The 20,826-nt window shown below is 47.9% G+C and overlaps 4 protein-coding genes across 4 annotated transcripts; 3 read left to right on the top strand and 1 right to left on the bottom strand.

Moving 5' to 3' along the window:
* Positions 1 to 1,842: 1,842 nt before the first annotated feature.
* On the top strand, positions 1,843 to 3,650 carry CLUP02_17019 (sugar porter family MFS transporter; the record flags this gene model as incomplete). The annotated part of the gene is made up of 3 exons (XM_049295935.1): positions 1,843 to 2,053; positions 2,122 to 3,380; positions 3,438 to 3,650. 3 exons carry the CDS (start codon positions 1,843 to 1,845, stop codon positions 3,648 to 3,650), a joined length of 1,683 nt encoding a protein of 560 aa, XP_049153082.1.
* A 260-nt stretch (positions 3,651 to 3,910) lies between these two features.
* Positions 3,911 to 6,836, bottom strand: CLUP02_17018 (serine endopeptidase; the record flags this gene model as incomplete). The annotated part of the gene is made up of 5 exons (XM_049295934.1): positions 3,911 to 6,014; positions 6,070 to 6,172; positions 6,223 to 6,286; positions 6,341 to 6,682; positions 6,750 to 6,836. 5 exons carry the CDS (start codon positions 6,834 to 6,836, stop codon positions 3,911 to 3,913), a joined length of 2,700 nt encoding a protein of 899 aa, XP_049153081.1.
* Positions 6,837 to 10,070: 3,234 nt separating this feature from the next.
* Positions 10,071 to 11,345, top strand: CLUP02_17017 (uncharacterized protein; the record flags this gene model as incomplete). The annotated part of the gene is made up of 3 exons (XM_049295933.1): positions 10,071 to 10,771; positions 10,826 to 10,921; positions 10,979 to 11,345. The coding sequence occupies 3 exons, from the start codon at positions 10,071 to 10,073 to the stop codon at positions 11,343 to 11,345; spliced, it is 1,164 nt and encodes a 387-aa protein (XP_049153080.1).
* Positions 11,346 to 12,693: 1,348 nt separating this feature from the next.
* On the top strand, positions 12,694 to 14,243 carry CLUP02_17016 (major facilitator superfamily transporter; the record flags this gene model as incomplete). Its single annotated transcript, XM_049295932.1, has 3 exons — positions 12,694 to 12,976; positions 13,069 to 13,175; positions 13,233 to 14,243. 3 exons carry the CDS (start codon positions 12,694 to 12,696, stop codon positions 14,241 to 14,243), a joined length of 1,401 nt encoding a protein of 466 aa, XP_049153079.1.
* Positions 14,244 to 20,826: the final 6,583 nt, after the last annotated feature.

The following is a 20,826-nucleotide window of genomic DNA, read 5'->3' as shown; positions in this document are numbered from 1 at the left end:
CGATCAAGCTTCTCGTAGGTCTCCGTCCATAGTGTCTTCTCATGCCGTGTCCAATGCCAATAATGAGCCAGGAGGCAACGGACAGGCCAGAGTGAGCCGAATAGCCTCGGGAGGAAGGCGTGGTCAAAGTCGGCTGTTTAACGCAGGTCGATGGAGAGTGGATGTCGTTGTTGGTCGTAAATTGTTCTCCTGAGGTTGCAGTGGTTGTTGTCGGGTGCAACCGGGGATGACCCATGGGTACGTACTGCCCTGGGTAGTTCCGGAGCAACTGTGGAATTACCTAAGCCCGGCACGAGAAGAGGGGATACGTACCCAGACATTTAACCGTTCGCTCTGCACCTCGAATTTTCAGTCTTCTCGTGGCTGCTGCTGCTCTCGACTTCCACACCAAACAGGACATGAATCCAGCATATTCAAGCTGATTTCCTACGTGGAGGTACACAACAGCTGCACATCGCCTGCTGCAACGGCAATGAACCAACAAACGAAAGCGAGGTGGTGGCATTGCAGATGAAGGGCGCAAAACTTGGGGAAACCCAGCACAAGAGGTGTGGGCTGGGCCTGGATGGGGAAGTGCTTCAGCGCATCCGTCTGCTAACTGAACCGGCCATCAAGGCCTAGACGGCTGCCCTACAGTGAACTCCAGCGACTCCTCAGCGGCCCCGGGCATCCAGTGCGGCCCATCACGCCACTAAATCCCCAGACTTACCCCACATCTCCTTCCTCGTCGGGTCCGCTACGGCCCACCTTATTCTCGCTAAGGGCGCGCTAGTCTTCGCCAAACGACCCTAATCCGTTCTTGGATGCGCTAGGCACATTGACTCTTCCGATCTCCCAGGCCACCCGCCGCCATCCCCAACCGTCAATTTCGTCCTTGGGAGAAGTTCCACCAATTGTCCTCCTCCAAGCCTCGGACGACATTTCCCTTCTAGCCTCTTGAAGTCAAGTTTGTCTCTTACGCTTCCTCTTTGCTTGATGCCTCGATCCCAGACTAACCACTGACCAGAAGCCCCCCCAGATTCGACGGTCCGTCGTCCCTACTGCGCCGCCATCCTGCCTCCCCCATCCTGACTTATTGTCAGTCACAACCAGTCACGAGTTCTCCCCCTTGTCTCCAGACTCGTTACGAAAGACTCCTCGAGGACGAGAACCCCGGACTCGTTTTGGCACTACATCGACCACGGCCCATCAGTAATCTGCCTCTCCCCGCCCCCGGCTGGCTTCCCTTGGCTACTCCCGCCGGCGTCTTGGATGTTTCGACCATTCACAGCTTGTCAACTCCCTCGTCTCTCTCCGCACTCTCTTCCCCATGGCTTCCTTCACCCACTCAACATCTTCCAAGACCGTCAATCCCGCCGCTAGCCACAAGGCCCCGATCGGCTTTCCACTTGAATGTGGGTTCTGCCTCGCACATGGCCAGCATTTCCCATGCCCGCCCAGACATCCAGTACCATGAGGAGAACATGGCTTGAGCGTGAACGGTATAGCCTACCCCGGCCGGCACGACGAAGGATCTCCAACACGGTTTGATTGGGGAATGGCCCATCCATAGAGGCCAAGCTTGGGGGAAACAAACTGCTTCTCCACGGGGTCGGCTCAGGCCAACCGTCCCATCCTCGTCCCAGTACCATGCATATTCTGCAGACTGCAACCATGGCATGAGACGAGAGGAAGCCGACTGTCTGGTACCACCTTGATCTCGCCTCGACGCGACTTTAAAATACTACAACTGCCCACCCCCAGCTCACCGTGCCTGGTCCTCCTGTCTCTTCTCGATACGACTCTGCTCCAGGAGCTTGCCCATCGTCAACAGCTTCAAGCAGCCCCAGAGCGTTCGCAGCCATGTCAAACGACATCACCCAAAAGACGGCTTCCCAGCCACAAGACCCTATCCATGTCGAAAAGGGTCCCTCTCACATCACGCACCTCAATGATGTGAGCCTCGACGACAAGGGACTCAACAATGAGGCCCACGAGGGTACCAACATTGAACACAGCTTCGGTGTCTGGCAAGGTCTCAAGACCTACAAGCGCGCCGCCTTCTGGTCCATCCGTGAGTTGTCCCCCTAAAACGGGCCTTCTGCTTACAAGTAATCGTCTGACGCTTCTCCTCCTCGCCAGTCATCTCAACCACGGTCATTATGGAGGGTTACGATGTCACCTTGATCGGCTCCTTTTACGGTTATCCCGCGTTCCGCGAAAAGTACGGTGAATACCTCGACGAGGAAAACGGCTACCAGATCTCTTCGTCCTGGCAACAGAAGTTCAACGCCATCGGAGCTGTCGCAAACATCGTCGGTGCCATCCTGAACGGATACCTCACCCCAAAGTTCGGTCACCGCAAGGTCCTCATCTTTTCTCTCGTCTGGCTCGCCGCCTTCGTCTTTGTCGTTTTCTTCGCCCACAACATCGAGATGCAATTGGCTGGTCAAGTTCTCTGCAACATTCCCTGGGGTGTCTTCGCCACAACTGGCCCTGCGTACGCTGCCGAGGTCACGCCCCTTGCTATCCGTGGATACCTGACTTCCTACGTCAACCTGTGCTGGTGTATCGGTCAGTTCATCTCTGCCGGTATCCTCAAAGGACTCGTCGACGTCAAGGGTCAGTGGAGTTACAAGATCCCCTTTGCCGTGCAGTGGGTCTGGCCCATCCCCCTCATCATTGCCGCTTGGCTCGCCCCTGAGTCTCCCTGGCACCACGTTCGTCAAGGCAACCTCGATGCGGCCAAAAAGTCGCTCGCGCGCCTCTCAGAGCCTGAACACAACGTTGATCTGGATGCCACTGTGGCCATGATGGTCCATACGAACAAGCTCGAGATTGAGGAGCAAGCCGGCGCTTCTCTGTTTGACTGCTTCAAGGGAACCAACCTCCGACGTACCGAGATCGCTTGCATGGCATTCATGTCTCAAATTACCAACGGCGGCGCCCTCTGCTACTCCGGCTCCTTCTTCTTCCAGCAAACTGGAATCAGCGCCTCCGCTTCGTACGCCATCAGCTTGGGAGGTACCGGCATCGCTTTCCTCGGCACCTGTATCTCTTGGCTATACATCTACAAGTTTGGTCGTCGTACTATCTGGATTGTCGGATTCTCTCTTCTTGTGGCCTGCCTATGGATCATCGGATTCTTGTCTGTTGCCCCGAACCAGACTGGTGGCATCATCTGGGGACAGTCCATCCTTTGCGTCGTATGGCTCGGCTTCTACTCCATGTCCGTCGGTCCTATCGTTTACACCCTTGTCGCCGAGATTGGCTCTACTCGTCTTCGCACCCAGACTGTCGTCTTGGCTCGCAGCACCTACTACGTCGGTAACATCATCTGTGGTGGCCTCATCCAGCCCAAGATGCTGGCACCTGGTGACTGGAACCTGAAGGGAAAGACTGTAAGTGACAATACCAATCTCAAGCCGTATCTGCGCATTACTAATTTAGACATGCAGGCATTCTTCTGGGCAGTCCTTGCTACCCTTACCTGGATCTGGGGTTACTTCCGCATGTTCGAGACCAAGGGCCGCACCTTTGGCGAGATGGATGTCATGTTCCAGAAGGGTGTCTCGGCTCGCCAGTCCGGCAAGTACCAGCTCACCTCGGAAGAGGTGTTCATTGCCGAGCAGCACCAGACTCTAAGCAGGAACCAGACGGAGAAGTTGTGATTTATGATCAAGTTTACAAGTTAGAGATACCAGAACATAACCCCTTTCGAGGGAGTAGTCATTTATAGCCATCAAGATCAGACGATGAAACTGCTAGCACGCATGCACCCGAGCTTGTCGAGTTCAAAGTCGGAGACATAATACCCAATACGAAGTATATTTCTTGCAGAGATGATCTTGTCTCTATACATGAGCGACAGTACCTACGCGCTGCTACTGCTATCATGCCACACAACCCTTACTTAACTTCGAACAAACCCTCAAACTGACAGAGGCAAGACTTCAAAGGCTGGAGTCTCGTAGACATCCCAATTATCTGAAGCCTCAGGGTTCCCAAACGGAACCAAAGCAGCGAATCGCATCTTATACTTGCCAGGCGCGATCTGCGTACCATTCGCCAGACGACCCAGCCACCACAACTCAACACCGTACACACCGACGATGTCTCTTGGCACGTCACGCATGGGCAGCGTGATGATATCGTTCGGGTCATCCACACTAGGATCGATAAACGTCTTCCCCGAGGCCTTCGCCCAGCTCGTCGCCGCGCCCACGAAGCCAGCCTGGCCAACGACGGGAGGGTACTTCCAGTCTCTCTCCACCCAGGAGGCATCGAAGATGTCCCACCGCAGCTCACGGGTAGCGTACTGAATGCGGGCGTACAGGTTCGGGAAGTCCTGGACCGCAGGGTCAAGGTTGAACGTGAAGTTGGCTTTCTGAGCAATAGGGATGTCGCTACGGGTAGACGTGATGCGCGGGAAACCCGTCGGATACTGGAACATGATGCCCACGTCCTTGTGAAGGTCCGCAGCCAGACCCAGGTATGGCACACCGAGCGTTTCACCGTTATTCCCCTTTATGAGGACCTTTCCGCTGTAAAGGGGCAGCTTAGCCGCATCAAGGCCCTGAGCTGCGGCGTCGGGGTAGTTGAAGCCGAACTGAGCAGTCTTCGTCTCTCCCGGCTGGACAGTCAGGGGGCGGGGGAAGGATATTGACGGCGTCATCTTCTGAGGCGCGGACATGACCTCCTCGAACCACGCAATCTTGGGCGTTCCCCACGCAGTCGGGTCAAGGTTGACGGTGTTCATGCCGCCAAACTCCTGCTGCTCAAAGTTGTACGTCACGGGCTCGGCGCCGGCGTTGGTGATGTCCACGGCGTGGTACCGGCTAAAGTGGTGCGTGTCGTTGAGGGCGAATTTGGCAAAGGAGAGGGCGGTACCGTACTCAAGGACTTTGGTGGCGTTGATGAGACCCGTTCCGACCTGCGCTACGGGCGCGAGGAAGTCGTATGGGTTGTTGTTGAGCTGACCGTCGTCCCATTTGATCGCCTCGCCGGAGGAAATGAGACGCATGGCTAGGTTCTTTGCCCATTCGGGCCCGTGAACGCTGCGTCCTCCGAATTTACCCGCCCAGAGAGCTGCAACACCGGCGACGTAAGGACAGCTCATGGACGTGCCGCTGAGGATAGCATACCCCCCGCCAACATAGGAACTCAAGATCTGGCCACCGGGAGCTGCGACATCAGGCTTGATGAAGAGGTCATTCGTGGCGCCGATGGAAGTGAAGGAGCTTGCGACACCGCCGTTCTCTTCGTTGTTGATGCCGACGATGTGGAAGATGGGACGTTCGGTGAAGTCTGCCGTCACCTTGCCGCCCGCGCGGACGGTGCCGATGATGGCGGCACCGACGCGCGCGTCAACCATTGCAATGAGGCTTGAGGTGTCTTCCGTTGTTGGGCGCACGAGCGGCATCTCGTTGCTGTAGAAGAGAATATGCGAGGCGTTGAAGGGGGCTAGGTTACGCTGCTTCTGATCAAAGTTGCAGCCTCCCCGGCGGACGAGGGCCACGACTCCCGTCAGGTCCGGGGTAGTTCCCGCGGGGAGAGGGTTGCACGCCTCATCTGCGGTACTCGAGTTGAGGCTCAGGGGCACGATGGGCCAATCCTTCACCTCAGAAGGGTACCAATCTTCGACAGCACGATACGCAACCCTCGTCTCATTCGTCTCGCCGCCGAGGGAGAAAACACCCCGGAACGACGAGGAAGCGAGCACGTCAGCCTCGACGGATGCCACGGCGACGACGTGCTCGCCCGAGGAGCCGCTGCTGGCCGCATAGGCGCCGGCTTGCCCGTCGTTGCCGGCGGAGATAGTGACGACGACGCCCTGGTCTACGAGGCGCGTGGCCACGACGGCCCAGGCGTTGTCTGTGAAGCCGCTGATGCCGCCGATGGAGGAGGTGATGATGTCCACGCCGGCTTCGTAGGCTGCGAGGAAGGCCTCGATGAGGGTGTCTTCGTCGGTGCCGTCTACTGTGCCGAAGACTTTGTAGGCGTAGAGGGTTGCTGCTGGGGCGACGCCGGTGAGGCTTGAGGGCGTGTTAGCTGGGGAGGTTCGATGTGTGATGAGAGGTATGGACTTACATGCTGCTGTTACCGGCGATGATGCCGGCGACGTGGGTTCCGTGGCCTTGCTGGTCCAAGGGGTCGGCATCGGGGTTCTTTACTTGACCCTCGTTCGGCCAAGCTGAAGCTGTTAGTAACGGATGACTGAAGAGGGGTTCTGAGTGAACTCACATCCATCACCAACAAAGTCATAACCACCAGCAACCTTGAAGCCCTCACCAAATCCACCACCGAGCTGTTGTATGTCAGAAACTCGCCGGGCATTTCACACGGAGACTCGTTCACGTACCGCTTCATGAGTATACCAAATCCCAGTATCAACAACAGCAACCTTAGCTCCCTTCCCTAACACACCAGCCTCATGCAACTTATCGACGCCAGTCATGTGGTGAATATCATAGTCGATAGCAGTAGCATTCTCCACGAACGACGCAAGCGGCGTGCTGGGCGCAAGCTTCAACTTGCGGGACTGCCACGCCACTTTGACGGGCTCGAGCGCTTGCAGAGAGTCAATGTTCTCCACGTCCGTCTCGACGGCGGCACCGGTGAAGATGTCACTGGTGAAGACGCGAAGGACCTTTGCGCCGCGCTGATTGGCGATGTCGGCGGCTAGGGCGGATGCGTCGGCGCCCTGAGTAGTGTCAGCATGGTCTCTGTATTGGTTGGCAGAGTTTGAGAAGAGGAAGGATGAGATGTACCTTGTCGAACTCGACGATGAAGCGTTTGGGCTCAACTGTCGACTTGTTTGCCGCGGTCTCGGGGGCGTTGTCATCAGCTCGGCGCATGAGCGGGTGATTGCTCTGTGCGGCGATACCTACCACGCTCGTGGCGGCAAGCAAAAGAGTGGACAGATGCATCCTGCGTCAAGGGGCGATACCCTTCTTTCTGGCGATTAAACGAATGTGGAATCACAGGAGATCTGGTGACATGAAGCCATAACCCTCGAAAGCCTCTTTCTCAACTGTACAAGAACATGATGATGGCATTATATACAGTAACGACACCATCGCGACTCGTATCTTGAGCATCTAATTTCCATTATCCAGCGCGTCCGGCGTGTTGTTGCATTAGCCAGTGACTCCAACGCAAGTGACATGCCAATGCAATCGTAGGTCGTTCGTATTCGGCGCTGCGACCCTATCAAGCATGGGTTACCGACAAGGGCATTCATTAAACCTCTTGGCAAGTTGAGGGGCTATCTAGTACTGTTATCCTCATCACGCTTCTCATCAACCTACGGCCGGAGCTGTATTCAGAGAGTTATCTGTAGATCACACGATACGCCATATCTCGAGGATAAGACTACATCTGCAACTCATAAAGTATGTTTCATGATCAAGAAGCCGACGCCGGCTCTGCCATGCCTTTTTCTCGTGTCCAAAGATTCGAGAGTGGCTTGATTGCCAACGCAACTTCACATTTGGGCCTAGCACGACTCCATGGCCAATGTAACCCTGTTGACGACCTTCTCTTTTCTCTCTTGCTTGCCCTGCAGGCAAGCAGCAGGAGCTGCAGGAACGGGGGCTCCGTGCGATGCAGGCCAATATGTGCCAACACCAATTCGTTCGGCTAACCTGTAATAATGCGGAAGAAGCAAACAGGTGGGCCAACTTTCCACGGCGTCCGAGGGAGCATGCGGATCCCGGGGATGCCAATCGGGGTCTATCATGGCCGGCCGGAAAATGTGGAATATCGCGGCAATTGACAACGATGAGTGAACGGACATAGTGTGTGCAGACTTTTTATTTCCCGGTACCTTAGTTGTGCGTGAGAGTCATTAGTGAAGTCATCCAACTCTACTCCTTCACCCGCACAGACGGCGAGATTTCGACAGTTCCAGATGACAGACTGAATCGAAAAGAGGGAAATTCGGTCTCGCGGACTGTGGCCAAAGGCCGAGCGTAAAGAACAACCACTATGGCGGCAATGAGACGACTGGTTTCCATTCATCCAACTTGACAGACGACAGACGTCTAGTTCCAAAAGGAACCGATAAATCTGCCCAAAAGCATCCAAAACAATGGCGCCGTAATCCCAAGACGGGACGACTTACGACTTTGAAGGGAACCAAATGAAAACCGGCGAATGGGATTGGTTAATCGGCAGACGGCAGTCAAAAAGCAAACAAGCTGCCGGCGTCTCGAGTCTCCGCGTGGCGTAGACCATAGCGTTACTGGCCCGAGACACGAATGTTTGTCTTTCCCCGCAAACCGTGACATGAGCTCGACGGTTGGTCCAGGAAGCGGTCGTCGAATATTCTGGTTACACTGCGTATGTGCTTGGTCTGTGGTTAATAACGTCATGTTCCTTGGCAGTTGGTATATTTGACGTTCCACCGACAGGGCCTACATGCGACTTTGTTTCTAAGAGCGATTGAAACTCCTAGAGACAACTCACAGTATATCCAAGAGATATTCTAGTCTGACAAATGGCTCTGTAAGTGGGATACCTTTCGCAGTGCCTTCATAGTCTTGAGTTATGTGGGATAATTGCCTCATGAAGCTATCACCCAAAGACTCATAGTGGAAGATGGTATTTTCTGGGACGAGATGATCATCTTGGCCAATCTCGATGGCTCGAGCTCGCCCAGTCATTGCTTGACATGAGTGTTAGGACGATATACAATGAGACGGCGCGACGATCTTGGCTTGTTTCGCTGGCCAAGACATCAGGTTGCTTGGTCTAACATCAACCCAACTCGCCCCATCTTCAACGTCCGCCACACATTGAACCATCCATCCGGTTCAGAGACTGGAGGGACAACTGCCATTCGTTGTGAGAAACAGCTGACTTTGAAAGAAGGCTGACTAGCCTCAACTGCTTCCGCCCAAAAGTTTGAGTTAAAGTTTGGGGTCAAATGCTTCAGGCCAGGGATGACACCTCGACACGCCGTTTTACCACGATTTCATAAATCGCCCAGATAGGGCAAGATTCGCTTCGCTGCCGCGTAAAGAAGCGATCGAGCCAAGACTCCTCACTTGTTTCCTGTGTTTCCTGTGTTTCGTCTGCCATCCCTGTTCAGCCCTGGGAAAAGCTTATGTTTACTCTTCCTTCCAACGACCTCCCCCTTTGCCCTTTGAAGCCATCGCCGGGAGCTTAATGACTTGCCCAACGATGGATAGAGGAATACGGATGCCGTGCCGGATGAAGATTCTCGCTTCCAACCAATTGCCATCACCTTCGCCTTCCGCGGCGAACTCTGATAGCAAGCGCTCTCCTAGCTGGCCGAGGTTTGTTCACTGTTCCCTTTGTCCCAAAGCACGATTCCCATGCTTTATACTTTAAGGAACAAACACTGTCCGCCGCACCAGCTGCATCTGCGGCTGCACCCTCCTCGCGTCCGCGTCCACTCAGCGTCCATCGGGATAATATCGTTATGCTTCTTTCCGCCAAGCAAACAACCTTAAGCCTGCTAAGCGCTTGGCGAAGGCGGGAGAGATCTTCAGGGGGCCTCTAGAAGCAGTCGCTAACTTCAGGAACATACTTGCCAAGGTGCCGACGACTTGCGCTACGTGGGATAAAAGTCTTGTTTCTGTCTTGGCTTGCCGGCTCGAGATGTAAGGTGACCCTGCCTGTCGGTATTGTTCTCCGGTCGATAAGCTTGAACTGCCGACCGTGACTATCTTCAAGTGACCTCAACCTACCCCTGGCCTAGTTCCCGAGTGGACATGGGAACGAAGTTAAGCTTTCCAAGATGAAGCATTGCGGTTGGTAGTATTTGCCGATGGTCAACGTGCCTTGGATCCAGTTCATCGAACCAGTCAGTGCGTTCCAGGCACGATATCAACGTTTCAGGAACGGTCCACGGTCACGGCCACTTTTTGCCGCGAGGAACAGCCAGACTGATGTCAATGGAAGGGGATGGGAGGGGATATGTGGGAGTGTATTCGCGATTCAGGTGTTTGCTAAATAGTCTCGACACGAACCTCTTCTCCAAGCTCGACACGCTCGTGTGTATCTGTCGTAATTCTGCCAGACCAAATCTGTCATCCAAACCCCGCCACAAGATCCATAATGCGATGTGGACAATGAGCGAAGACGAGCTCGTGGCCGCCTCGCCGCCCCCGCCGGGCGTCGTATCCAACTTCGACAATCCCGCCGAGTCCCTCGTGCCACAGGTATTGATCGTCGCCATCCTGCTCAACCTCCTGGCCATCATCTTCTGCGGGATCCGCCTGTACACGGTCAAGGTCGTGATTCACCGCCACCAACGCGACGACGACCTCATCTTCATCGGACTGCTCTTCGCTACGGCATACTCGGTGATACAAGTCTACGAGACGAGGAATGGAGCCGGGCACCACATCTGGGACGTGAGCCGGGCCGACGCTGTGGCTTTCCATAAGCTGAGCATGGTTGATCTCGCGGCGTACAGCCTCTCCGTTCTCTTTACAAAGGCCTCGATTCTCGTGTTCTACCTGCGCTTCCCTCTCAATCGCGCTGTGAAATTTGTCGTATACGTGGTCATGTTTGCGACGGTAGCGTACTCGCTCGCTGGCGCGCTTGGCTGGGCATACCTCTGCACCCCCATGGAGAGGATTTGGGATATGGACGTGCCGGGAACCTGTGTTGACCGGTCGATGTGGTGGCTGATGCTATCCGTCTGCAACGTCGCCACCGATCTCGCTATCTTGCTGCTACCGATCTGGATTCTCTCGCCCCTATCAATGAGGTTGGTCAAGAAGATTGAGATGACGATCTTCCTCATGGCCGGAGGCTTGTAAGTTGATTCTGCACATTGAGGACAACAAGACATCCCTAATGCCTTCTCTAGCGTCCTCGGGCCCAGTATCGTCCGTATGGTCATGATTCCTCTCGGCTTCAACAATGCCGATTTCACCTGGACCGCTTCAATAAGCATCATCTGGTGGTAAGTATCTCCCCAGCCCCTAACCTAGGCATATTTGATGGCTAACTCTGTGCCTAGCGTCGTGGAGGCCAATGTCGGCATCATTTGCACCTGTCTACCCTTCCTCAAGGCTTTCATGAAGCACGTGGCACCGGGCATCGCCAAACGATTCTACGTTCCGGACGAGCCGCAATCACCCACGGTCTTTGACCGCGCTGCCGCTCTACAGAGCCTGCCGCCAGTTCCCAAGTCAGCACGACGCAAGAGCTTCGGCAGGCAGGCCGTCGGTGACGTGCCGGACGCGGAGATGCGCACGGTTCGATCAAATTGGCCGTTGAAGAACGAAGAGCCCTTTGATCACGTCGAGTATCAAGATGTGAGACTGTCGCAAGACCACAAGACGCCGTACCCGGCGAAGCCTGTGGATGTGACGGAGATGGTGTGAAATGGCATAGGCTGCGTTTATTTGTTGATGATACCCCCTTGGTTTAATGCATGTCGAACTTCTTTGGCCTTAGTTTGAAGGTTGCTAGGGGAGGGTGTTGGGGTCAGTGGTGACTCGGGTAAGTTCTGATTTCTCTTGGCTCATTCTATCATTGTTTGCTGACAAACTTCGTCAAGATGTGATGATGTTGCGGGCACCGACGCACAGGTGTGAAACGATCCGGTGGGATCACAGGCGTCTTACCCACTCCAACTGAGCCTGCGCCGCATCGGACATGTCTATCGTCCGGCTCCTTGGCTCACGGCACTCGCCTCGGAGCCGTGGTCTGGTGTACGGTGTACCAAAGTTCTGTGCTTTGCATCTCGACAGACGTAATGTCTGTTGATGTGCTCGGCGATAGCGGGATTGTCGTGACGCGAGGATCTCGGATTGGAGAAGTCAGAGGTCATGTAAACGTGGTTTCGGACCATATTTCCGTGAGTGTGACGGAGGTGTTTGCGAGGATTGGATCTCAAGGGCAAACAGCAAAGTCCTTGAAGGTGGTCAGCATTTAGTTAGGAGCCTAGCCAAAGCATATTAATAATGGAGACCTGAACAACTGAAGAGCAATAAGCTTCAACTCGAGAGTCCGCTCTCTGGCGCCGCTCTAAATGATGCTTACTTCAGAGATTTTTACCATAAGGCCAACCAATCTCGGCGAGGGACGCACATGCCAACGGCTCATGTCACCATCGCCGTAGTGGAGACCATTCGGCGCCGAGATCTGCAAAAGGGGTTCGAGATTGCAGTGTTTGCTAACAAAATGGTACTTCGGCCTCGGCGCTCATGAGAGCGCCGCACGCCGAAAGGATCTCCATCACCGCCGCCAGAGCGCGCCAAACCCACACCATCTCGCGCCGCGAGCAGTGCTAGTGCACCAAATCACTGGAAACATTGGTCTAGATTGGAAGCAAACTTGACTCAATGACCAGATTTGGGACCCTCTCGGTCGTAACGGAAACCGATTCTTAATGCGATAATGGCCCCTGGCCTATCTAGGGTGACGATGCAGATCTCCCTGCGGCGTCCGGTACGGACATGGGCCGCTGTCGCTGAGATTCCTTCTCTTTGTCGTTTGGCCTCCGGGTCTGATCCTCTTCCTTCTGTTCACATAAAGAAAGAATCTTAAGAAATACTTAACCCATGTTCATCCCTTGTTGGATAGAGTCATCCTCATTAGACAATTCCACAGACAACCTCAACAACTCAGCTCTTCAATCAAGATATCAATAAAGCTTCTCAAAGCTATCAGAGCGGCTCGGAATCCACCAGCAAGCCTTTAGCCAAAACAACAGAACTCGCGCCGAAAATGTCGAAGCAACAACAGCTTTCGTCCCCAGCGGACTCCCAAATGACCTTCTCAGACCCGCACCCAGCTGCTGCAGAAGCCAAGGTTGACCAGAACACAACCGATTACTCCTCCGATCACCCTTCAACGATACGGCAGACCGACCCGGAAAAAGGTGGTCCTCCAGCCGGCGGCGCAAAGCCGTCGTGGCCCGGCAGCGATGCGCCGGACGGAGGTGTAACGGCATGGCTTGTAGTTCTTGGCGCCTGGTGCACATCATTTTGCAGTTTCGGATGGGTGAACAGTAAGTCGCAGTTCCCGTTGCGACGTTGAGGCTGAAGTCTATTTTTTTCTGCTTTCTTGGGGTTCTGGAAGCTAACGAAGGTTGATCTGCAGGTGTCGGAGCTTTCCAGGAGTACTACCAGAACGATCTGCTTCGCAACTACTCGCCGAGTACCATTTCATGGATTCCTTCTCTTCAGATCTTCTTCATGATGGCAATGGTAATTCTTGGTCTTCCCAATGCCTGAATTAGAATATGCAATCTGATACTTTCATAGGGCCCCGTCATCGGCCAGCTTTACGACCATTACGGTCCCCGCTACCTCATCCTCGCCGGCACTTTTCTTCACGTCTTTGGTCTCATGATGACCTCTCTCGCAACGCAATACTGGCAGATACTCTTAGCACAAGGTGTGTGCTCCGCCATCGGTGTCGCAGCCATCTTCCAGCCGGCACTGAACACGATCCACGGATGGTTCAACGTCAAGCGCGGAGCCGCTTTCGGCCTCCTCTCTACCGGCTCTAGCATCGGCGGCATCATCTTCCCGATCATGGTGACGAGATTGATCAAGTCTCTGGGGTACCCCTGGGCAATGCGCATCTGCGCTTTCATGATTCTCGGACTCCTCGTCATCGCAAACCTCACGGTCAAGGCCTTCCACCCACCACGACCCCAGAAGGTATCTATGGATCAGCTCATCCGTCCCTTTAAGGAGTATGAGTTTGTCTGCGTCGTCATCGGCTTTTTCCTCTTCACCTACGGCATTTTCGTGCCCATCAACTACATCCAAGTCCAGGCCCTCGAGGCTGGCATGGACCCCAACCTGGCGCAGTACCTAGTCGCCATCCTCAACGCCGGCAGCCTCTTCGGCCGAATGTTCTCCGGCATCATGGGCGACAAGATTGGCAAGTACAACATCTTCGTGGTGGTGTGCTACCTGACCTCGATCTGGATGCTCGCCCTCTGGATCCCGGCCAACACGGACGGCGCGCTAATCGCCTTCGCCGTCCTCTTCGGCTTCTGCTCCGGCGCGTACGTTTCGCTGATTGCACCCCTCATCGCCCAGATCTCGCCCCTCCACGAGATTGGCTTCCGCACGGGAATCACGTTCTTCACAAACTCTATTGGCGGTCTGACGACTAACCCTATCAACGGAGCCATCTTGGCTGGTTCCGGTGGGTGGGTCGGCATCAAGGTGTTCTCGGGTGTGTTTTGCATTGCAGGAACGACTTTCATCCTTGCAGCGAGAATTCACCGCACCGGATGGAAGGTCTTCACTGCATTCTAGACTGTACTCATGGCAAGGAAGCATTGTTATAATACTAATGACGGACTGGGGCAGCAGCATACAATAAAATTTCCAGGAAGGATTCTGGCATTAGCATATAGACATCATTACTCATTTTGTATTCAATACCCTCAACTCTTTTCATACTCTCCTCACATCTAGCGCCTAGATAGCTCGTTCAATGTAGTTGAACACTGAGGCCATATTATCACAGATGAGCGAGTGTTGTAAAGATCTGACATGAGAACGTGTCATATTACCAGCAACACAATCGCAATGTCAAAACAGTCGCTATGATAATCTACTTCATAACTCATGGCCGATGTAATTCTTGAACGCTGTCCGCTACAACCATCGCGGCTATTGAATTCATCACATTTGATTTACGGTTTAAGAGCAAGGGCCTTCTAGCCCGCACCGTGCAAAAGCTTAATCAATCAAAGACGTCGTGGTGTAGAACCCCTAAGCTCTACGTTGAGACGAATCTTGAGTCAGAGAACCATGATCCAAGATTGAAATGGTCCTCGAAGTCAATCGGTCACTTGGCCACTTTGCGTTGCCATGTAGTCAAGATGACGACTGGTTCCAGTCGAGGTCGTCATCGTGGCCACCTTACCGACGGTCCGATTCCCTACTGCACAACGGTTCGATAGATAGCTTCTGTAAGGCAGTTGGGTACTAATGGGGCGGCTTGGTTGACGTCAAAAGCGAATTGAACATATTCCAGACAGGAATATAGACTACAAGCAGATGAAGCATCGGTCCAACTTTACTTTTCAACTATTTCGAACGCTGAGACTGGCTGGTAACCAGAGATCTGGAAATCATTCGAAGGCACATCGGAGACGTCTTCTAATAGCAAAGACTTGCTCTGTTTGTCCCCATAACAAGTCCATTTAGTATCGCGGCCGGCCCAATCACAAGCTTCAGAAGATTCTCAAATCTCCTCGGAAACTGCCGCGTATTGAAAGAACGCCGTCAACTGAAAGTTATGAAGGACTTAGGCATCATCTATTGAAGTACTTAGACCTGCTAACGATGCCCGAAGGCAGCGTACATATACGTGCGCGTACTAGAGGGGCAGATCGTAATGGCCAAGGCGGTGGTCACGACCTCGAAAGAAATTCCGCGTTTATAGCTGTTCATCAGCAGGGCAAAATCCCATAATGTGACCTACCTAGGCAAAAGTCGAGAAACGGGATAGACATCTGTCGTGTTAGTTGTTACAGGCAAGTGGTTCAAGAGAGGACTGGCCCCATGGACTTTTGGAACGAACGGCATGTCTTCCCTTAACTCTATTAAGTCGATAGACGTATCATCGAGAACACTCATCAGACTTTAAGTCTGACAGCTCATTGGTCGTAAAGGAGAGGCCTGAAGGGTCAAGGGCGAAAGGCGGAGGGTTATGAGTAAGTAACTTTAAGGTTACGCCAGGTATTTCCTTCTTGTTTGATGAAATTACTTTCACGTACAATCTAATTAAATTGAGCAACAGAAGAATAATCACAGATTTACTGGGACTGTAGCCTCATTCGTCGATGTGCCCTGGTATTGCCTACAGCAAGTCTGGTCACATTTTTTACCTTTGACTAATGCCCACCATACGATTCCATAAGACCACAAAATCAACTGACTGAACGGTCACTTATTGTGTAAGCTGGACTATGAAAATCTTGAGCTTGCACTCAATCGTATGCGAGTGTGTTGATCGGAGGATTCTCCAGCAGCCACTATCCATTATGAAGAAAAGGAAGAGAAGGCGGACGTTGAAGTTAGTCCACCACGCGCTCTTCGGTAACAATCTGAGTAGGAACTCCAGCCATTATTCTAGACTCTATCAAGCTTAGAGATCGGCCGTGTTCCCTGAACGGCCAGTCTCAACTTGACTGACTTCAACGCCGTTAATTTCATTCCATGCATCCACTCGGCCCGTACCTAGGCAGCACCGTAATTAAGCCCTCAGCACCGAATTTGATGACAAGTGACATTAGAGCCATGGCCGGATGAGAGAGGCAGAGTATAACCAGTTTAGCTATTGGAATTGGCATCTGATACCGATGTAACCCCTCAGTCACTGCTCGAATTAAAGTTCCGAGTCTTCACATCCCGGCAATACCGAAAGGATCTGTTAGTATCCCTATTATAAGGTAGTTAGTTCGAACCGTAGTTAACGAAGAGATTAATTAAACTATATAAATATCTGCGTAATAAGTATAAAAAAGAGGTTCTAACTATAAGTTAGGCTAGCTACGATAATCGTAAATAGGGCCCCTAATTAGCCCCTATATAGTCGGCTATATACCGTAGTTAAATTAAACTTCTAATTTAATACTAACTTTCTCTTTTTTTTATCGATTTAACCGCTATAGTTAGAGGTATAATTCGACCTCGGGCCCGTTTATTAAGTCGTCTCCTTTTCCCCCTTTTTTTTACTCTTTTTATATAACTTATCCCTCTATTCGTATAATAACTTTTTTATTACCTACGAATTACTTTAATCCCTTATTTAGTATTATTTTTATAAAAGCGTTTGCGAGGTTATTTTTATTATTAATCTAATAGATCTTAAGTATCTCGCGCTTTTTATATAATTACCTAAGGGCTATAATATCGATTATAAGCCTCTTTTCCTTTATCGTTCTTAATTTAATAAAGTATTTATATAGTAAGTAAGAATTAATATAAATAACTATTAAAATAAATAAAAAGCTAATTTAATCAGTAATCTTCCTTAGTATCATTAAAATTATATAAAAAAGGTTAACGCTATTAACTATATTATAAACCTCTAACGCTAGTATACTTCTTATTACTTATTTATTTTTAATTAACGAGTAATAGATTATATTATTATATATAGTAAATTCGCTCTTACTTATACTCTCGTTAATTAGGATAATAATATACCTTAATTACGAAATAAGGTCGTTATTATTTATAAATAACCTATTAATAAAGACATAGAGCTTACTAATTATAAAGTTAATTAAGTAATAAACGAGACTTTAATCGAGATTTATTTATTACTACTTAAGCCGCTTATTAGGTACCTCGACGTCTCGTTTAGTTAAATTTATAACTTACGCTACTCTAGCGTAATTAAAAATCGCCTCGGGTTAATAAATACTTATAATATATACTCCTCGCGCGAGCTTAGCCTTATACCGCTTTTTAATATTAGTTATATTTAGATTAATAAAGTTAATCTTCTTGCCCTACCCCTTTTATTAAAAAACGACGATTTTTTTTTAATTATAAAAGTCCCGTTATGAAATACTAAGGGGGTATTTATTATAAGGACCTCTTTTAGCTTTATTATAAAGCCCGCTTTTTAAAGCTCTTTATCCTCTTTTTTTATAAAGTTAATATTAGATAGGCTTAATATATTATCGGTCTATATTTTAATAATCCTAAATTAGTCGCTTTTATACTCCGTAACTAGTAAGTACGGGTTATATATAAAAATAACTATTAATAATTAATTAATATAAAAATCGTAATAAGTAGCTTACTAATAAGTACCCGATTTTACGAGCCTATATAGTAGCTTAAGTACTTTAATAATCGTACTTTTTAAGTACTTGCTAGCTATTTCTTTTAGTAAATAGGCTAGGATTTTCTTTATAAGCCCTATAGCTGATTAAGTATAGGCCTAGGTAATATTGCGGCTCTAAATCTCGTATCCCTTCTTCTATAGTAATACTATTAGTATTATTATTAATCGTTAGCTATAGCGCTATATAGTAGGCGATTATATAAGTAGCGTTACTTTTTTAATATTACTATACCCCTAAATTATATATTTAAACTTCTCGTATAACTAGGGTATTTCTTTCCCTTTAATTTTACGAACTATTCGTAATTTAAATATATAGAGGTTTATATATTTTTCTAAGTTATATAGGATAAATTAATAAACCCCTCGATTGCGAAGAGTATTTACTTCGATAAGATCTAATCCCTTATGTAGCTTTTTAATAGTTATAATTATACCTTCTTTATATAGTTTAACTACTAGCTTAAAATCGGCTTTTTCTTTTATTATATAAAAAATATTAATTACTTCGTCGCTAGTAATAAATTACTATATTAAGGCTTATCGTCGTAGTCTTCTATAATATCTTACTAATAATATTAATACCCTTTTAGTAATTTCCTCTTCTTCGTTGTTTATTAGTATTATTACGACGATTTCGTTAAGGATAATTTCTTATACTTTTACTACGGGTTATATAGTTTCCCTTAGTTCTTCTTTTTTTTATAAGTTAGAAATTATTTCGTTAAGATTTATATAGTACGGTCTAATTACTATAATTAATATTTTAAGTAGCTAGTTACGATCTTTCGTAATTATATAAGAGCGCTCGTTAATAAAAATTAACTTATATAGCCCAGCCTATTATTAAGTAATTTCGCATTATACTCGTATATTTAAATTTAGTAATATATTTAGATTATCCCTTATATTAGGCTTATTGCGCGTAGTAATTATTTTATTAACTTACTTTTTTATACTTACCTTACGCAGTACCCGTATTATTTTTTTAACTACTCGGGCTCGTTAGCTTATACTTAGTAATAGTAGCGAGGCTAAGGTTGTTTTTAAATATACTCTAAATACTAATAGCGTTAATATAAGTCCGTTAAGCCCTATAGTATTATTATAGTATTTAAGTACTATTTAGAAGCATTTGTCGTTAGTAGAATCTAGATTTTCCTTTTTAATAATTCTAAACGCCCTTTTTAATTATTAATATACCCTTTTTACTTTTCTAATACTATAGTACGCTTTAATAAGTATAACTTTTAGCTATATACCGTAGGCCGTCGTATTATCCCTAAATTTTACTAACTTAAAGCTAGTATTAGCGTCGGTTTTAATACTATTTAGCGGTCCTTAATATATATCGATTTAGCTTTTTTGTAGGGCTACTTATATTATTTTTACTTATAGATCCTAGAGGAATTACCCTATTTAGAAAGATATAGCTACGTTAATTATATATAGTACTAGCCGACTATTTAAATAAAAAATGTTAATAACGATTTCCTAGTTAAAGTTAAGCTTATTACGTAATTTAAACTTAAATCTATATAGGCTCTATATATTTATTTAATATTAGTAGTATACTTTTATTAACTACTCTAGTACCCCTATTTTAATATTATTATTATTTAATTATTTTAAGAGGTTATATAGCCTCGTAACCGATAGGTACCCGAATCTCTAATATAGTTTTCTAAGCTCACTTTTTATTAAGTAATTAATTAACTTCGTATTATTAATAAGCTTTATAAACGCATACCCCTATCGTTATTTAACTATCTCGAAGTACTTACCGCTAGAGATTCTATTCCTCGTATTATTAAATATAATACTTAGTTAATTTATATCTTTTAAATATAAGAAAAATAGGGTATTAATAAGTAAAATATAGAAAGTTATTATTCCGAAGTACGTCTCTACTTTTACTATACCTAGGGTAACGATTTCCTTATTTAGGCCGAAACTAATCCTTATAATACCCGCTATTAATATATTAAACGTTACTAATGCGATCTTCTATAACGCTTAGAATTGCCCTTTTCCTCTAGTTAATTATTATAATACCTTAGTATTTAAAATAATCTTATAGAAATTATCTAGGCCGTACCTTTCGCTCGCATAGAATACCTATATAAGCTTAGTATTTAAAAGATCTAAGTAATATAAAAAGGACCCCTCTAGCTACCCCTAGATTTACTTAGTATTATATTCTTTTTTTTTAAATATTAAAAAAGATAACGTCTTTTCTTTAATTATTAAGAGAATAGGCTTCGGCCCTATTAAATTTGCCCTTTTAGCCGCCTCTATATTCGTTATCTAAGGGACCTTCTTTTACTATCCGTAGATAAAAGCTTATTTATTAAAAACTTCTATTACTTTTTATTCGTTTAGCCTCGTATATCCTCTAGAGGCTAATAGGGCAAAAAAAGAGTAGTTAATATTATTAATTTCGTTATAATTTGATTTATTAATATAAGGGGTAAGATTTTCTTTATTTTCCGAATTTCTCATAGGGGGTATTCTAGCACGTATAGCTTTAACGAGGTAACGCGGGATATTCTTATAAAGAATATAAAAAGTAAATATTCATATAGAAGCAAGAATATATGAATATAGGGGAAATAAGCGTATATAAAAGAGGTTTTTGTAGTAAAGAGAGTAATATAGTTGAATTACTATATGAGAAGTTGCTTACTTAACGAAAGGTCTAGGTAGGCAAATACACGCCTACATATAGGCATGAAAACCTCCTAGTAGAATATTCCATTGCTTATTAATTATGATATAATTAATAAGCGTATACGTAAGTGAATGCGTAATCGTAGTACGTAATTCCGCCTCGAGTAAATTCCAGATTATTCAGTTACCTTCCAGTACTTTCCATTGCTCACGTAAGCTTATATAAGCAGTATTGCTTACATAATCAATACCTATAATAATCTACAGAAATCGTAGATTAATATGGTATATAGTTTGCTTACGTAATATTGATAATAAGGCGAATAATAAGGTAAACAAAGTTACCTTCGTAACAGG

This window comes from Colletotrichum lupini, chromosome 9 (genome assembly GCF_023278565.1).
Source record: "Colletotrichum lupini chromosome 9, complete sequence".
NCBI lineage: Eukaryota > Fungi > Ascomycota > Sordariomycetes > Glomerellales > Glomerellaceae > Colletotrichum > Colletotrichum lupini.
This window is presented reverse-complemented; position numbering and strand designations above follow the sequence as displayed.